The sequence below is a fragment of the Phocoena sinus genome, chromosome 1 (genome assembly GCF_008692025.1).
Source record: "Phocoena sinus isolate mPhoSin1 chromosome 1, mPhoSin1.pri, whole genome shotgun sequence".
Lineage (NCBI taxonomy): Eukaryota > Metazoa > Chordata > Mammalia > Artiodactyla > Phocoenidae > Phocoena > Phocoena sinus.
In genome coordinates this window covers 115,077,049-115,094,349 of record NC_045763.1, presented here as the reverse complement: position 1 = coordinate 115,094,349, position 17,301 = coordinate 115,077,049, and the positions used below count along the sequence as shown (strand labels likewise).

Here is a 17,301-nt window from a genome sequence, read left to right as displayed (position 1 = left end):
AGCAGTCAGAGGGCAGGTCCCAGCCCCTTCACCCTGCGGGCCTCAAGCCGGGGAAAGGGGAAGGAAGAGGGGTTCTGGAGGAGGGACTTTTGGAGAAGGGTAGGGCAGAGAAGGGCCCAAGGAACCCGCAAAGGAAGCCCTCCGAGAGGAGTTTTCTCCACCAGGGACCCAGCACAGACTGTCCCCCAATTTCCCGAGACAGAGACAGACCGACCGACCAAGTAGCCTGAATTCAGGAAGGTGACCAGACAGAAGCGGGGCCCCACGGGGTCATTGCCCTCTCCACGAGGATTTTGGTTGGAACTAAGGGACTTAACTAGGACAGAGCCTTGCGCCCGAAAGCAGAAGTGCCAGGCTCCTAAGGAGGTTGCCAGGGGCTCAAAGAGGCGAAGGACTTGACTATTCCGGAGACAGGTCGCACTCCCGCCGGGTTTCAAGCTCACCGGGTCGCTGCTGCCAGCAGTTACCCCGCAGGTGTCAAGGCAGCAGGTGGGCGGACTTAGAACCGCCCCTCCCCGAGGGGCCCGGTCTCTTGCCGCCGCTCGGCCGGCAGTGCAGCCCCAATTGGGAGAAGTCCGCAGGGGCGAGGGAGGGGGGACCCACCTCAGCCGCAGCGGGGCTGGGGGGAGCTCTGTTCTTGGCCCACCATCCCCCTGTATTTTGGCCTTATTTCCCCAACAGACCTGTCCACCCCTGAGTTGTCAGGCTAAATATTTTGGCTTGGCGGGAGGGGCGGAGAGAACAGAGAGGTCCCGGCAAACCCATCCGTTCGGTCTGGGGCGGGGAGGCGGGAGCTGGGCGCGGCCCCTGCGTGCCACCCAGGGAGATACAGCGGCAGCGCGGCCAGCTGGCGCTGGGGAGCCGAGCGCGCCCGGAGGGATCCGGGGAGACTGTCCCCGGCGAGTCCCGCGCTCCCCGGGACCGCCCCCGCCCCGGGCTTCTGCTCCGCCCTCGGGGTTGACCGGCCTCTTGCGCTGCCTTTTGCTCTGCACCGTGTGACTTTCTTTCCCTGGAAGCCTCTCTGAGTCTCTTCCCGTTGCTGTCTGCATCTCTGTCCTCATCTCTCTGTCTCTGTTTTCACGCTGAGTCTCTGGCTCCAGCGGCCTGTCACCGTCTGTGTCTCTGTGGCTCTCATGACTTTTTTTCTGTCTCCTGCCATCTCTGTGTGGGATTCTTTGTCACTCTGCCCCTTCCCTTCCCCTTCCCTCTGAAGCTTGCATCTCTGTGTCCCTTAGGGCCTGTCAGGTCCTTCTCCTCCCCGGAGCCATCTGGAGAAGAGCCAGGACTGGGCACAAGGCAGGACTAAGACAATGGCAGTGCCCAGTCTGCGGCCATGGGTGGCCTGCCTGCTTGTGATCCTCCTCTCCTTGGGATTTAGCCTGGACACTCGCGAGGGTGAGTCCCCAGCACTGTCTCCTGGAGCCCCATCTCCCTTCCAGCAGACTGGGAGGCCAAACACTGAGCTTCCAGCCAGAACACGTCTATTTACTTACTTCGACATGAAGACTGGGGTTAGGTCTCAGAAGGACTTCCCACCAGGAAGAGCATTTAGTTTCCCAGAGGTGGGCATTTTCCTCTCAGTTTCCTGGGAAATGAGAAGGACCCTGAAACAGGGATGAATAGATGTCCTCCATTCCTGCTTATGAAACAGTGATCCCAGTAAAGCCTGAATGAGAGTCAAAATGAGGGGATTAGTCTTAGAGGTCTTTTCTAGAGCCACTGAATGTTGGGAAAGGGGCCAGGATGGGAAGGGGAGCTGAAAACTAGGCACCATTAAGTAACTGAACCCATTGTGCAGACAGGAAACTGAAGCTCAGAGAATTGAGAGATCAAGATAGGCTGGGGTCCTGGGCTCCTGTCTCCAGGTTCTGTCCCATGTCCCCCACTTTGAGGGCCCATCCGCTGGGGTAGGGAGCTTCTTTTAATTAGTCCCCAGGCTAAACACTTCCCATGTGTAGGGTTTTGGGGGTTGGGACCATGTAGACGAAGTGGTCCTCATGAGGGTGCTGGGGGCTTGGCAGGGAGAGGAAAAAGTGCTGAGGGTGGAAGATTCAAAGGCGGAAGGATGAAGAGATGTCCCTTTCCCCACACCCACTATTCCCTTCCAGACTGAGGAAACTCAGGAATCCAGTTCTCTGTGCCTGCCTGAGGGGTCCCGTGATGCCCTCAGACTGGGACTTCCAGGGGCAGAACAGAGTCTCCCCTTCCTGCAGAGACAGAGGAGTGATGTGAGTGGGTTGGGGCAGGGGGTCCCCTGAAGAGTGCTAGTCACAGAGGCACTGCCTGCAAGGCATAGCCCCACCCCTGCACCCCTCGCCTCCTCCACCCCTCCCCTCCTCCACCCCTCGCCTCCTCCACCCCTCGCCTCCTCCACTGCTGTGCCAGGACAGGGCATAGCAAATGCCAGCCAGGAGCACAGTTGTCAGGACAGGAGCACGGCCCTGGGGGCAGGGGGCGGGGGAGGGCGGTGTTTGGTCAGGGGACCCAGATGTCCTGTTCCCAGTGCAGCTCTGCACACCACCATGTCCTGAAGGGAGGCAGGCAGGGGTTAACCTGTGAAGGTCGTAGATTTGTTTTTCCAAATGACTCCCATCAGGGGAGCCCTAGAGAGGCTGGGGCATGATGGGAAGTGGCATGTGGGCTCCTGAGAGAACCCCCCATCTGCCTGCAGAGCCTGATTGGCCTTTGCCTGGAGGGACTAGAAGTGTTTTCTCATTCTCCCTGTCTGTGTGTATGCATGTGTACCTGCATGTGCTCAGACACACACACACACACACACACACACATACACACACACACAGTTGCTGGGTAGAGCCAAGCACAGGGACCGTTAATGACAACAGGGACAAGGTGTGAAGTAAGCCCCAGGGAGCCAGCCTAGCCTGGCCACCCCCTTTTCACCATCAGGGAATGGGCCTGGGTATGTATGATGGGTGCCTTGTTGCTTGAGGGCTGGATAGGAAGGGAGGGAGTGGAGACTGGAGAGGTTAGCAGGACTTGAATGGCAAGCTGAAGGTTTCAGACCTGACTCTTCCCGAGTGGGGAACATGGAAGGTATCCTTGGGAGAAGTGAGTGCAGGGACCAGGTATCCAGCCCATTAGGAGAATGGTCCTATGTGCCTTGGGGAAAGAAAGAAAAGGGGGGCTGGGGCCCTGCGATCCAGAGAAGCCAGACACACCCAGGTCCCCCAGGGAGGATTGGACTTGGGATCCAGATGTCCATCGATTCAACCCACAACCCCTGAGTGCCCAGTGGTTCCTGCCCTGAACTGGGCACCATGTGGGAATGCTGACTAACAAGGGTCCTACCCTTAGCAGCCTCCCTCCTTGGAGGGGGTGACAGACAGACAGAAAGCAATGTTGGGGCAATACCCCAGGTGTTCTGGTGTGGGTGCTGGACTAAGTGCAGCTGAGCCTGAAGTGATTAACTCAGAGGGCCAGGGAAGGTGGGGGCTTGACCTGAGGCTTTCAGGGCAAGAACTGAGGGTGTTGGCAGGCCAAGGAACTCTTCTGAGGCTGGAGGTATTAGCGGGGCCCAGTTTATCAACACCCTGGAATGTCAGGCTGAGGAATTTAAACTTGAACTTTTGGCAATGGGAGCGACGGAATGTCCCTTCGAGAGTAAACAGTTGCAGGGACCAGGCATCTAGCTTTCTCAGGCCTGGGAGAGAAGTGGAGTGTCTGAAGCTCAGACTACTGCTGCCCAGTCACAGATTTCATTCATTCATTCCTTCATCAAATATTTATTGAGCACCAATTTCATGCCAGGCACTATACCAGGCACCAAGGATACAGCAATGAATTACACAATGATCCTTGCCCTTCTGGAGCTTACAATAAACAAAATAAATAAGCAAATTGTATATTAGCCAGCGTTAAGCATTTGGAGAAAAATTAAGTAGGAAGGGGAGTGGGACTTTCCTGGTGGTGCCGTGGTTAAGAATCTGCCTGCCACTGCAGGGGACACGGGTTCGAGCCCTAGTCCGGGAGGATCCCACATGGCACAGAGCAACTAAGCCCGGGTGCCACAACTACTGAGCCTGCAGTCTAGAGCCCGCGAGCCGCAACTATTGAGCCCACGTGACACAACTCCTGAAGTCCGCGTGCCTAGAGCCCATGCTCCACAACAAGAGAAGCCACCACAATGAGAAGCCCATGCACCGCCAGAAGAGAAGCCCCCGCTCACCACAGCTAGAGAAAGCCCACGCAGCAGCAAAGACCCAACACAGCCAAAAATAAATAAATAAATAAATTTATTTATTACCAAAAAAAGTAGGAAGGGGAGTAGGGAGTGTTGCCATAGTAAATAGGATGGTCAGAGTAGTCCTTATTGAGAAGGTGACATCTGAGCAAAGACTTAAGAGAGGTGAGGGAGCCATTGAGAGGGAAGAGTGTTCTAGCCAGAGGGAACAGAAAGTGCAAAGACCCCAAGGCAGAAGCTTGGCTAGCTTGTTTGAGGAACAGCAACGTGGCCAGTGCGTCTGAAGAAGAGAGAGAAAGCGGGTGAAGTTGGAGAGTTGCAGGGGCCCTGTAGGCTGCGGTAAGGACTTTGGCTTTTCATCAGCTAGATGAAAGCCATTGGGGAGTTTTGAGCAGTGGAGGAAAGTGATCCAACTTGTGCGTTGTGTTTCCACTCTGGCTATAGAGTGGAAGACAGAAGAAAGAGGGGACAGGGTGGAGGTGAGGAGACTATTTAGGAAGCTATTGCTATAAAGCCAGGAGAAGATGATGGTGAAGGAAGTTCAGGTGGCCCTGGATACATTTTAAAGGTAGAGCCCACAGAGTATAGGGGTTAGACAAGGAAAGGAATCATGGAGGCTTTAGTTTTGGAGTCTGACTGCAAGAATGAAGTTGCAGTCAACTGAGAAGGGGACGTGAGTTTGGGAGGGAAGTTCAGAAGCTCACTTTTGCCCATGTTGGCTCATCTGGTGGGGATCCTCCAAGCTGCCAATGAGGCCTCTGAGGCCCGGGGAAGAGGTCACGCATGGGGTGCTTGGCCCAAACGGTACTGAGGGCTACCTGCACTTGTACCCACAGTGTGCCCCAGCCTGGACATCCGCTCAGAGGTGGCAGAGCTGCGTCGACTGGAAAACTGCAGCGTGGTGGAGGGCCACCTGCAGATCCTACTCATGTTCACGGCCACCGGCGAGGACTTCCATGGCCTCAGCTTCCCACGCCTCATTCAGGTCACCGACTACCTGCTGCTCTTCCGTGTCTATGGCCTGGAGAGCCTGCGTGACCTCTTCCCCAACCTAGCGGTCATCCGCGGTGCCCGCCTCTTCCTGGGCTACGCGCTGGTCATCTTCGAGATGCCGCACCTGCGGGACGTGGGGCTGCCAGCGCTGGGGGCCGTGCTGAGTGGGGCTGTGCGCGTGGAGAAGAACCAGGAGCTCTGCCACCTCTCCACCATTGACTGGGGCCTGCTGCAGCCTTCACCTGGCGCCAACCATATTGTGGGCAACAAGCTGGGCGAGGAGTGTCCCGACGTGTGCCCTGGCGTGCTGGGCGCCACTGGCGAGCCCTGTGCCAGGACCACCTTCAGCGGGCACACCGACTACAGGTGCTGGACCTCCAGCCACTGCCAGAGAGGTGGGCACTGGCACAGAACATGACTGGGGGCACAGAGGGGGCAGGGTCAAATGGGGCTGGCTGGCCATAAGATGGTATGGGTAAGTACTTTGCCGACACTATTTATTTTAATCCCCACTCATCCTATGAGGGAGGTGCTGTTGCTATTCCAGTTTTGCAGATGAGGAAACTGAGGCTCAGAAAAGTTAAACAACTGATGTAGCATAAGGCAGTCAAGGGGTGGGCACAAGACAGCATCAGGTAGTTACGGAGAGACAGTAAAAGATAGGTATAAGTTGGACGTGGTGAGGAGGGGAAGGGTGGCATGAATGGATACAAGTCAGTACACAGCAGCAGTATGGGGCAGTGGACAAGAGCAAAGCCGACTGGCCTGTGTCTGACTCTCGGCTCTACTACTTACCAGCTATGTTATTTAGCTAATCTGTGCCTCAGTTTCCTCATCTGTAAAACGATCAGAGCATTGTGATGAAGAGCGAGCTATTCTGTAAAACATTAGAGCAGTGCCTGGGCCATGTTCACAGTTCTATGCTTCTGATGAAAATGGCCTCAGCACAGGCTGGCAGTATTGAAATGGGAAGGTCGGGAGCTGGGTGGAAGGAGAAAGGAGGAGGTGACAGATGAATGACAGGGCAGGTGAGGACAAATAATGTGACGTGGGATCTTCTTTAGGAGGTAAGGTACATGGAGGGGAAACAGAAGGAAAGAGTGGAGAAAAGGAGGAGTGGAATAAGGAGGGGATGGTTGGAGGAGGAAGTGAAAGTTATAGGGGAGGGAAAGAAGACCTTCAGAGACTGGAAGCAGATCTGGGGTCCCCAAGCTGAGGCTCTTGCCATGCAGCTCCTGGAGGTCAGCTCCCCTCACCCCAATGCCTCAGCGTGAGGGCAGAAGAGTAACCAGATCCCTGCTGTATCCACTGGGCCCCACCTCCCCAATATCTCCCTGTTGGCTGTAAACACAGCTGCTGCATGTCCTCTCTCTGTATAGTGTCAACACGCCCTGGCTGACCCTTGCCACACGCATCGCTCCCACAGACATCCAGCTGCCACTGTGCAGGGTAGCCAGGCCGTTGGCACCTGGCCGCAAACCCATCCACATCTGCTTGGGACCACCTCCCACCCAGGGCAGAGCGCTGAAGAGGGAGGAAGTATGGGCAGGGGCATGGGTCAAACGACCAGGGACGGCCCCTCCTTCTACACACTCCCAGACCCACCTTGCCCTGGACCTCACTCCTCAGGAGAAGCTGACTTGTTCACCTTGGCCCCATGCCTGGCAATGATCTGGGCACTAGGCCTAGACAGGACAGCAGGCTGGGGAGCAGCAGCCCTGATAGACAAGGTCACTGCTTGGTCCTGAGCTCTGACACCCCTGACTAGGCACTGTGGGAGGTGAGGAGTCACAGAGAGGGGCCACGGTCCCTATCTTCAAGAGCCCCCGTCTGCAGAAAACAGAGTCGGCAACAGGTGTCATCTGAGCTGGAGGGATTTGGGTGCAGACTAAGAGTGTTAGCCCAGGAGGAGGGGGTGGAGCTAGGACCAAGGAGGCATGGGTAAGGTCTAATGCAGCATTCTGCCCACAGTGTGCCCTTGTCCCCGTGGGCTGGCCTGCACCGTTAGGGGTGAGTGCTGCCACACTGAATGCCTGGGAGGCTGCAGCCGGCCAGAAGACCCCCATGCCTGTGTCGCCTGCCGTCACCTCTACTTCCAGGGTGCCTGCCACAGGGCGTGCCCTCCAGGCACCTACCAGCATGAGTCCTGGCGCTGCGTCACGGCGGAGCACTGTGCCAGCCTGCGCTCTGTGCCTGGCCGCGCCTCCACCTTTGGCATCCACCAGGGTAGTTGCCTGGCCCAGTGCCCTCCAGGCTTCACCCGTAATGACAGCAGGTGAGTGTCAGGTGGGCGGGGGGGGGGCACCCTTGGAGCAGTGAGGAGGCCCACACTGGTCCAGGGCTCATGCCACATCCTCTGCTTGCCCCTACTAGCATATTCTGCCACAAATGCGAGGGGCTATGCCCCAAAGAGTGCAAAGTGGGCACCAAGACCATCGACTCTGTCCAGGCAGCCCAGGATCTGGTGGGCTGCACCCACGTGGAAGGGAGCCTCATCCTCAATCTTCGTCAAGGCTGTTAGTGCCTTCCTCAGGACCATACCTCTCCTCCTGGCCACACCCTTCCTCCAGGCCACACCCCTTACAATGATCCAGCTAAAGCACCGCTTTCCACCATCCTGGGTCCCAGCCCTGAGGGCCCCCTTCCCTTGGCCCCCATTCAGCTCCCCCCTCCCAATGGAACCATCACTTTCCTTGCCCCTGCTCCAGCCCTGTCTTCCCCATTCCCAGATAACCTGGAGCTGGAGCTGCAGCGCAGCCTGGGACTGGTAGAGACCATCACTGGCTTCCTCAAAATCAAGCACTCCTTTGCCCTCGTGTCCCTAGGCTTTTTCAAGAACCTCAAACTAATCCGGGGGGACACCATGGTGGATGGGTAAGGGGTCAGAAATAGTTCCTTCTGTCTCATCTCCTCCCCAACACTCCCAGAACTGTGGTGAAGAGTATGGGAACCAGCTCTGCTACTTACGAGCTGTGTGACTCTGGGTAGGTTACTTAACTTCTCTGGTCCTCAACTTTCTCATCTGTGAAATGGGGTTAATATAACTCTACTTATTTCTTAGGGCTGTTGTGAATATTACTTAAGTTGTTATGTATAAAGCACTTAAAACAGAGCCTGAAACAAAGTATATATTACTACATAAAATTATAGTTACATATAACTCTATATGTATTGGCTATAATTGCTATCATCTGATCCTCTTAGCTGCAGAGCAAGACTGCCTGGGTTTGAAACCCATTCCTACCTTTACCAGTCGAGGCCTACCCTTAATGTAGCCAGGATTTTTCAAAATAATGTTTTAAATTACCATCCAGCCAAGTGGTTTCTCATGTACCCCCAGGGGTGCCCCCACTCCAGCTGGAGAGGCATAGCCCCAGGCTGAGTCCCACTCCTCCCTGTGTCCCCAAAGCCAGGACAGAGCCTGGCACGTAGCAGGTGCTCAATTAATGTGAGATGAGGGAAGGAGGGAGGCAGAAAAACAGTTGACCCCATTTCACTGATGAGGAAAACACAGACTGTGGGTGACTTGCCGGACCTCACATTTCTGGTCAGTGGCACCGAGTGGGTGTGTACGAATGCCCCGTGTGTACTGGTGTGAGTGGGCTGCTGTGTGCCGCTCCTTCCCTGTGCCCCCAGTGCAGCCCCTTCAGGAAGAACCCGTAAGACATCCCCTTCCTCACCCCTTGCCCCCACTGGGGGCAAGAACCGTGCAGAGCAAGGTTCCCTGGCCTCCCCCAGGAACTACACTCTGTACGTGCTGGACAACCAGAACCTGCAACAGCTGGGCTCCTGGGTGGCTGCGGGGCTCACCATTCCCGTGGGCAAGATATACTTCGCCTTCAACCCACGCCTCTGCTTGGAACACATCTACCGCTTGGAGGAGGTGACTGGCACGAAGGGACGGCAAAACAAGGCAGAGATCAATCCCCGCACCAACGGAGACCGAGCTGCCTGTGAGGCCCAATACCCCAACCCCTGGCACCCTGGCAGTGAGAGATGTGACCCCAAGGAACACCCAGACGCACGCACACGCTGACTTTCACACACACTGAAATACACCAGACATGCTCCCGGGTGGAAGGGGACGCTTGAAGGGGACAATGTGATCACTTCTCTTCAGAGGCCACGTTGGGGGTGGGATGCTGCGGCGTCAGGGTGGGGGTTGGGAGTAGGCGGCTCAAGCAGGTGCTCTCAACACGGTCAAGAGCAAGTGTTCGCCCTTCACCCTGAACAGGCCAGACACGCACCCTGCGCTTCGTGTCCAACGTGACGGAGGCCGACCGTATCTTGCTGCGCTGGGAGCGCTTCGAGCCGCTGGAGGCTCGCGACCTACTCAGCTTCATCGTGTACTACAAGGAGTCGTGAGTGGCGGGGGCGGGGCCAGAGTGGGTGGGGCCAGAGCGGGGGCGGGGCCAGGGCCAGAGCGGGCCGGGGTCAGAGCCCGACCACGTCAGTTTGTTCACGACCGCAGGCAGGTGAGGGCAGAGCCCCGGGGTGGGGGCTGTGGAGAGCCAGCAAGCCAGGACCCCAGAGTCGTACTCCCTCGTAGGGCCCACGTCTGGCTCTCTCCTCTCACCTTCTTCATCCCTTCGTGCCTCAGTTTCACCTTAACCAGTGATGAGAGGACAATCAGGATTTCTGAAAGCCCAGGAGAGGCGCCCTGCTGGGAAGGCCTGGATAATTAAACTTCACTTCACTAGGCTAATGTTTTGTACCGACAGCAGCGGTTTGGGAAGTACCCACTAATTTGGTCAGTGTTATGCATATCCTTGCCAGCATTTCATTAAAGTCTGAGGAAGGGAGGGAGCAGGGACAACCAAGGACCAGCTGCTCTTTTCTTTGGAGGGAATGTACTGACCATAGCAGGATGGATAGTGGTTAGACCACAGGAAGAACTTCTCCAAAAGCATGGCTAGGGATCAAAAATAGAACTCTTTAGAGGAGAGAGATGGATTTGGGAAGGCAAGCTGGGAGAGCAGGAGTGAGGAGTACTAACCCTCTGTGGTAGATAGAAGATGGGAGCCACCTGGTTTGGAATCATTTCCTGTGAATTAAAATGGAGAGATCTTAGTTGCCCACTAGCACAGGGCCTGGCCTGGGAGGAAGGGAGAAAAACTAATGGTGGGAGGCCTGCTCACAGGGCCAAGGCTCTCCTAGGCCTCAGTGGAAGATGAAGGACTCTAGCACGAGGAGCTGGAGAGTTTGTTAAATACAGATTCCTGGGCCCCGCTCCCACAGATTCTGATTCCATTAGTCCTGGGCAGGGCCCATAAATCTGCATTTCTAACAAGCTTCAGCATTCAGGTAATGCTGAATCTTCTGGGCCATGGACCGCACGTTAAGGAATGCTAACATGGACTGCAATGTAAAGCCCCGACCTCCCACCCCTACCCACCGGTTGTACAGCTCACATTCTGCAGGACTATACACCACTGCCTTTGGACTCAAAGGGCAAAGAATCTTCGAGGTCTTTCAGGAAATTCCCCTAGCATCTGCCTTGCGGTGTGGCTATGGCTGTGCTCCCTTAGAGATATACTGGGGATCCTGGCTCAATTCCAGCTCCGAGCAGACCCACTCAGTGAGTGTGTCATGTCCACAAGGCACCTGCCCCAAAGGGCAGACCCACACCTGCTTCTGAATGCCCTCATACTGGAAGAAGCATGACAATGACAGTCTTGGAGTGATTCAGAGAGGAGGGGGTGCTAGAAACCGGGGTTGGGGCTGAGCTGCCCCTCATCTCTAGGGATGGGGTGTTCAGCCCATTCCAGAATGCCACAGAGCATGTAGGTCCAGATGCATGTGGGGCCCAGAGCTGGAACCTACTGGACGTGGAACTGCCCCTAAGCCGCACCCAGGAGCCAGGTGTGACCCTAGCCCCGCTGAAGCCCTGGACACAGTACGCAGTGTTTGTGCGGGCCATCACGCTGACCACTGAAGAGGACAGCCCCCACCAAGGAGCCCAAAGCCCCATCATCTACCTCCGAACCTTACCTGCAGGTAGGCTGAAGCCTTTGAAGGGGGTTTGGAGCTAAATGCCTGGGTCCTAGTGAGAATGGGGGAACCCAAGCACCAGAAATAGAGAAGCTGGGTCACTGAACACCAGGCCTATAGAGGCTGGGAGGCTGGACCTCAGAGAGAAGGGCCCATAACCAGACAGTATTTGAAAGGGGGATCTGCAGCCCCTCAGTTGTACCCTACTCACACCCCCAGCACCCACAGTGCCCCAGGACGTCATCTCCACGTCCAATTCCTCCTCCCACCTGCTGGTGCGCTGGAAGCCACCGACCCAGCGCAACGGAAACATCACCTACTACCTGGTGCTGTGGCAACGCCTGGCAGAGGACAGCGACCTCTACCTCAATGACTACTGCCACCGCGGTGCGCAAGGAGGAGGCGCGGACCGGAGGGGTTGGGGCGTCGGGCCGCGGGCGCTGCCAGTCTAACTCTTTCCTTCGCCGCCGCCGCACCAGGCTTGAGGCTGCCCACCAGCAACAACGAGCCCCGCTTCGACCGCGAAGACGGGGAGCTCGAGGCCGACAGGGAGCCTGGCTGCTGCCCTTGCCAGCACCCACCTCCTGGGCAGGTCCTGCCACCGCTGGAGGCACAGGAGGCCTCCTTCCAGAAGAAGTTTGAAAACTTTCTACACAACGCCATCACCATCCCCAAGTGCGTCTCGGCACGAGAGAGCCGGGAGGCCAGGGTGTTGACGAGCGGGGTCTGCGGGGCGGCGGGGGCGGGGGGGGCGGGGCCTGGGTTGTGGGTGGGGTTGGGAGGCGGTCCGCCGTTGCAGAGGGCACTGGGGCGCCTTCCAGGCGGGCCTGACAGGGCCCACCCCACCCCCGATCCCCCGGTCTCCCCAGATCCCCTTGGAAGGTGACGTCCATCAATAAGAGCCCTCAAAGGTGAGCGGGGGCGGAGCAGGGGCCGAGAGGCGTGGCTCCCGGGACCAGGGCCTGGCTCTGACTCGCGCCCTCCCTAGGGACTCAGGGAGGCACCGCCGGGCAGCCGGGGCCCTCCGGCTTGGGGGGAACAGCTCGGATTTCGAGATCCAGGAGGACAAAGTGCCCCGGGAGCGAGCGGTGCTGAAGGGCCTGCGCCACTTCACAGAGTACCGGATCGACATCCATGCCTGCAACCACGCGGCGCACACTGTGGGCTGCAGCGCTGCCACCTTCGTCTTTGCACGTACCATGCCCCACAGTAGGTGACCCCCCCCCAGCTCTACCCCGCCCACACACCGACCCCAAGGACCCTAACCAATTAGTGCTCCAACCAGCCAGTTTGACCTCCCGCCAACCTCAGGACCGCAGTTTGCTCAACCTTTCCAGTCCCCATAATCCCAGCGTTTCCTCAAACCTCCCAGTTTAGCGCCCTTGGGTTTGAACATGAAGGTGAGAGGAAATACTTGTGGCCGGGCTGCCTGATGCCCTCTCCCGCAGGAGAGGCTGATGGCATCCCAGGGAAGGTGGCCTGGGAGGCAGCCAGTAAGAGCAGTGTTCTCCTACGCTGGCTCGAGCCACCAGACCCCAACGGACTCATTCTCAAGTACGAAATCAAGTACCGCCGCTTGGGAGAGGTAGGTACCCCAGGAAACACCCTAACCTAGCCCCAATTTGTGCCTCCATCCTCTTCCCAGCCGGCTCTTCTGTGTTGCCCTCAGGAGGCCACAGTGCTGTGTGTGTCCCGCCTGCGATATGCCAAGTTTGGGGGCGTCCACCTGGCCCTGCTGCCTCCTGGAAACTACTCTGCCAGAGTTCGGGCAACCTCCCTGGCTGGCAATGGCTCCTGGACAGACGGTGTCGCTTTCTACATCCCTGGCCCAGGTGTGCAGAGCCGCTGTCCCAGACCTGTACTCCCAAACAGCCCCACCTGGGTCCCCAGCCACATCTCCCATTGTGGAAACCACAGGCCCCTCCACCCCATCCCTCCCCCATCCTCACCTCCCATTGTGGAAAGAGGAGTGTCCTCTACCCTCTGACTTCTCCATCTTTGACCCTTCTGGCCACCAGAGGAGGAAGACTCCGGGGGGCTGCGCGTCCTTCTCACTGTCACCCCCGTGGGCCTCATGCTACTCATCATTCTTGCTGCCCTCGGTTTCTTCTACGGCAAGAAGAGGTGATGACAAGTCCCATATTGGTTCCCAACCCCCTTCTTCCCTGAGCCCTCATCATAAGGTCAGTGCAATCAGAGGGTAGTAGATGAGACAGCAGAAAGGAATTCCTTAGAAGCAGTAACTCTTCCCCTGGGGGCGGCATGGAGGAAAGAGACATACCTTTCAGTTAGGGGGACCAACTTGTCCACGTTTGCCTGGAACTTTCCTGATTTTGGTAGTGAAAGTCCCAAATCCTGGGAAACCCCTCAGTCTGGGCATACTGGGTCTGTTGGTCACCATACTCTTAGCCTGAGAACTAATGAAACTGGTCCTATCATAGCAGGGGGAGAAGCAGGAGACCTCAGGATGTGTCCTGGGATCCTGGGATTCTTGATGTCAGATCCCCCTAGGGCTGGATATGAGAGGGAACTGAGGGCAGGACTTTGATTAGCTGGGTTCTGAGGACTAGCTGAGCAGACAGCAGCTTCTCTACTTCTGTCCTCCCTTTTCCCAGCCTGTCAGATCCCAGATCCCAGGACTAGGACCAAGACTAGCTTGGAAAGTGCTTGGTGTTCCCCAGGCAGGGGTCACCCTGATCAGAGCTAGGGGTTATGATCAGCAACTTCCTTCCTCCTTGGAATGTCCCTCTTCCTTGTCCTCTGACATTGCTTCTTCCTTCCCGAGGACCCTTCCAGCCTGACCCTCTCACCTCCCATTGCAGAAACAGCACGCTGTATACCTCTGTGAATCCGGAGTACTTCAGTGCCTCTCATAGTAGGTCTGGGGGTGGCTGGACGGGTGGTGTGGGAAAGGGAGACAGGAGGGGAGAAGAGGCAGACTTCCAGACCATCTTGGAGAAGGCAGCCTTGGGACCCGAGCCCTTCAGAAGAGAAGAGAAGTGGGTGGAGGTGTGGCAGAGAGCAGTACCCTTGCCTTGTGACTCCCACTTCCTCTCAGTGTACATCCCTGATGAGTGGGAGGTGCCTCGGGAGCAGATCTCCATAATCCGGGAACTGGGCCAGGGCTCTTTTGGGATGGTATACGAGGGGCTGGCACAAGGACTTGAGGTTGGAGAGGAGCTCACGCCCGTGGCCCTGAAGACGGTGAATGAGCTGGCCAGCCCACGAGAACGCATTGAGTTCCTCAAGGAAGCCTCTGTCATGAAGGCATTCAAGTGTCACCATGTGGTAAGGGAGGGTCAAGGGCATTGTCAGGGTCAAAATTAGGGTGAAGTTCATGTGGTAAGAGGGAAAAGATCAGAGATGATTTCAGGGCACCATCAAGTTCAGGGTTGGGCCTGTGGTTAGGATCCTAATTGGGGTAAAGCTCATGGCTGGGGTTAGAGTCGAAACAGGGTCATCATAGGACCATGGTAGGATCATGGCTAGGGCTGAAATCAGTCCTGGTGGAAGTCAATACTGAGTGTTCACATCATTATTCGGATCATGGTCAGAGTTGGTTCAATCATGAAGATTGGGATGATAGATCGATTAAGGTCATGGGTTAGCGTCAGGGTCATTGTTAGGTCAAGATTAGGGTTATGGTCATGGTTGGGGTTAGGAGGGTTGGTGTCTGGGTCAGCTGTGAGAGCAGAACAAGGTTTTGGCCAGGGAGATCAAGGGAGCTGGGTAGAGCTGGGTAGAGCTGCAACCAGGCTCTTTATCCATCCCAGGTACGTCTCCTGGGTGTGGTGTCTCAGGGCCAGCCAACTCTGGTCATCATGGAGTTAATGACCCGAGGGGACCTCAAGAGCCATCTTCGATCCTTGCGGCCTGAGGCAGAGGTAGGGACCAGGAAGATCCTGGGTGAGGGGCTGGGGAGTTAGAGAGGACTTGGGCACAGCTGTAGGGGTAATCACTGGGCAGGAGTCCAGCCTCAAGCTCCTACTTCACTAGCCCCCTCTCTTGGCTCTAGAACAACCCTGGGCTCCCTCAGCCAGCACTGGGAGATATGATCCAGATGGCTGGTGAGATCGCAGATGGCATGGCCTACCTCGCTGCCAACAAGTTTGTGCACCGAGACCTGGCGGCCCGAAACTGCATGGTGTCCCAGGACTTCACTGTCAAGATCGGGGGTACAGAGGGGGCCAGGCGGGTGGGGGCAGCCTGGGTAGAGTGACTCCCCCTAAGCGAGGCTTGAGGAGACCCAGGCCTGTCCCACAGCTCTGTCCCTGATAGCCCCCCACCCTGGATCTCAGTCTCCTCATCCGAGAGCAGCAGGATTTGGATGGGATGATCTCTGAGGTCCTTTGAGCCCTCACATTCCAGGATTCTTGGAGGTGGAGAGGGTTGGGAGAGGTATTCCTGGGGCAGGAGCTGGTGAATGGCTCTGCTCCCCCACACCCCGTCTACCCTCGCTTTCCAGACTTCGGGATGACTCGAGATGTGTATGAGACAGACTATTACCGCAAGGGCGGGAAGGGGCTGCTGCCTGTGCGCTGGATGGCCCCTGAGTCCCTCAAAGATGGAATCTTCACCACCCACTCGGATGTCTGGTGGGGCCTGGCTGGAGCAGAGGGCTCAGGGGGTGTGGAGGCAGGGCCTTGGGAGAGGCCTGGGTGCACTCCTTAGGGTGCGCTGAGCTGCATTAAGGGTGCTGGGCTCAGGCCCTCCTCCGCGTCCTCCAGGTCATTTGGCGTGGTGCTCTGGGAGATTGTGACCCTGGCTGAACAACCCTACCAGGGCCTATCCAATGAGCAGGTGCTCAAGTTCGTCATGGATGGCGGGGTCCTAGAGGAGCTGGAGAGCTGTCCCGTTCAGCTGTGAGTCACCCCAGTCTGCCCTGCCTATTCCTATCCCACCCCCGTGAGTCTGGCCCACCTCCTCTGATGCTTTTACTTGCACTGATCCCCAGCTCTGAGCCCTCCAACTCAAAATCCCCACTACAACCCCCATTTACTCCCCTGTGACCCTCTCAGACATAATCCCCCATGACCCCCCCTACAATCACACTGATTGACCCTCTCAGTGCAGGAGGCAGGACGTGTGCACGCCTCTGACACTGCCCCCCACCTCCACCAGGCAGGAGCTGATGCACCGCTGCTGGCAGCAGAACCCGCGCCTGCGCCCAACTTTTACCCACATCCTGGACAGCATACAGGAAGAGCTGCGGCCCTCATTCCGCCTCCTTTCCTTCTATTACAGCCCAGAGTGCCGGGGGGCCCGGGCCTCACTGCTGCCCACAGATGCAGAGCCCGACTCCCTGCCAACCCCTAAAGGGGCTTCCTCAGACTTCAGCCCCCAAAATGGGGGTCCAGGGCACTGAGGGGCACCCCATTCCCTGGCTGGTTGGCCTCCCATGGGCAGAGAGGAAGGGACCTGACCTTTGCAGCCGTGAGATGCTGAGACAGGGCAGGGGGTAGCCGAGGGGGGCACAGAGAGCAGGAGCAGGACAGATCGGGGGTGACGGGGAGAGCAGAGCAGAGTCACGGCAGGACAGATCTTCTCAGGAATCTGATCCTCCATGAGGAAGTAATCAAGGCCACAACAGAAGTGGAGGTTAGACCAAGGACAAGACATCCTGCCCTCTGAGTGAGAGAGCCTACTCAGACTAGGAAGAGAGACCTGCCCGCCCCAGAGGCAGCGTCTGGGGAACCCCACCCTCGGCTTCGGAGCTCCCGTGGGCATCTGGGGCCACCAGCGCGTTTCGAAACCAGATGAGCAACCAGAATCGGGGCTGGAACCCTCTCTGTCTGTGTTTGGGAGGCTGGGTTTGGGCATCCACGTGACTGCTCCTCTCACCTCCTCCCCTCCGCCCCGTTCCGCAGGGGTTGTGAGGAGAACCCAGGGACCCGGGCAAGTGGGTTCCCAGCCTGGCCTGGAGGCCTGCCCTCACCCCACTTCCTCTCCTTTGCCATACCCAAAGACCCCAAGCTTGGTGCTCCCCCTTCCTCTTCTCCAGGGCGTTCCCTTGGGGCAGATTCACCCCTTCTCCCAGTCCTTTCCCCCTCAATCCCCCTCCTACCCTTGGATTATTAAGGCTTTAATAGCCTTGCTTCCTCCCTGCCCTCACTTCT

The 17,301-nt window shown here is 57.3% G+C and overlaps 2 protein-coding genes across 2 annotated transcripts in view; one reads left to right on the top strand and one right to left on the bottom strand.

The window, feature by feature from the left end:
• The window catches only part of NTRK1 (neurotrophic receptor tyrosine kinase 1), a 35,451-nt gene extending 20,064 nt beyond the window's left edge, over nt 1-15,387 (bottom strand). The window contains exon 1 of the mRNA XM_032637675.1: nt 15,279-15,387. Coding sequence (XP_032493566.1) covers nt 15,279-15,328 — 50 coding nt within the window. The 5' untranslated portion in view covers nt 15,329-15,387. The remainder of the gene's footprint in view (nt 1-15,278) is intronic.
• On the top strand, nt 439-16,550 carry INSRR (insulin receptor related receptor). The gene is made up of 23 exons (XM_032637655.1): nt 439-489; nt 1,236-1,395; nt 5,038-5,589; nt 7,166-7,469; nt 7,568-7,710; nt 7,924-8,068; nt 8,933-9,147; nt 9,429-9,555; nt 10,953-11,191; nt 11,405-11,572; nt 11,665-11,860; nt 12,055-12,096; nt 12,174-12,394; nt 12,634-12,770; nt 12,855-13,017; nt 13,204-13,309; nt 14,008-14,060; nt 14,244-14,473; nt 14,959-15,069; nt 15,201-15,360; nt 15,651-15,780; nt 15,913-16,047; nt 16,307-16,550. The coding sequence occupies exons 2-23, from the start codon at nt 1,311-1,313 to the stop codon at nt 16,548-16,550; spliced, it is 3,906 nt and encodes a 1,301-aa protein (XP_032493546.1). The 5' UTR covers nt 439-489; nt 1,236-1,310.
• The last annotated feature ends 751 nt before the right edge of the window (nt 16,551-17,301 follow it).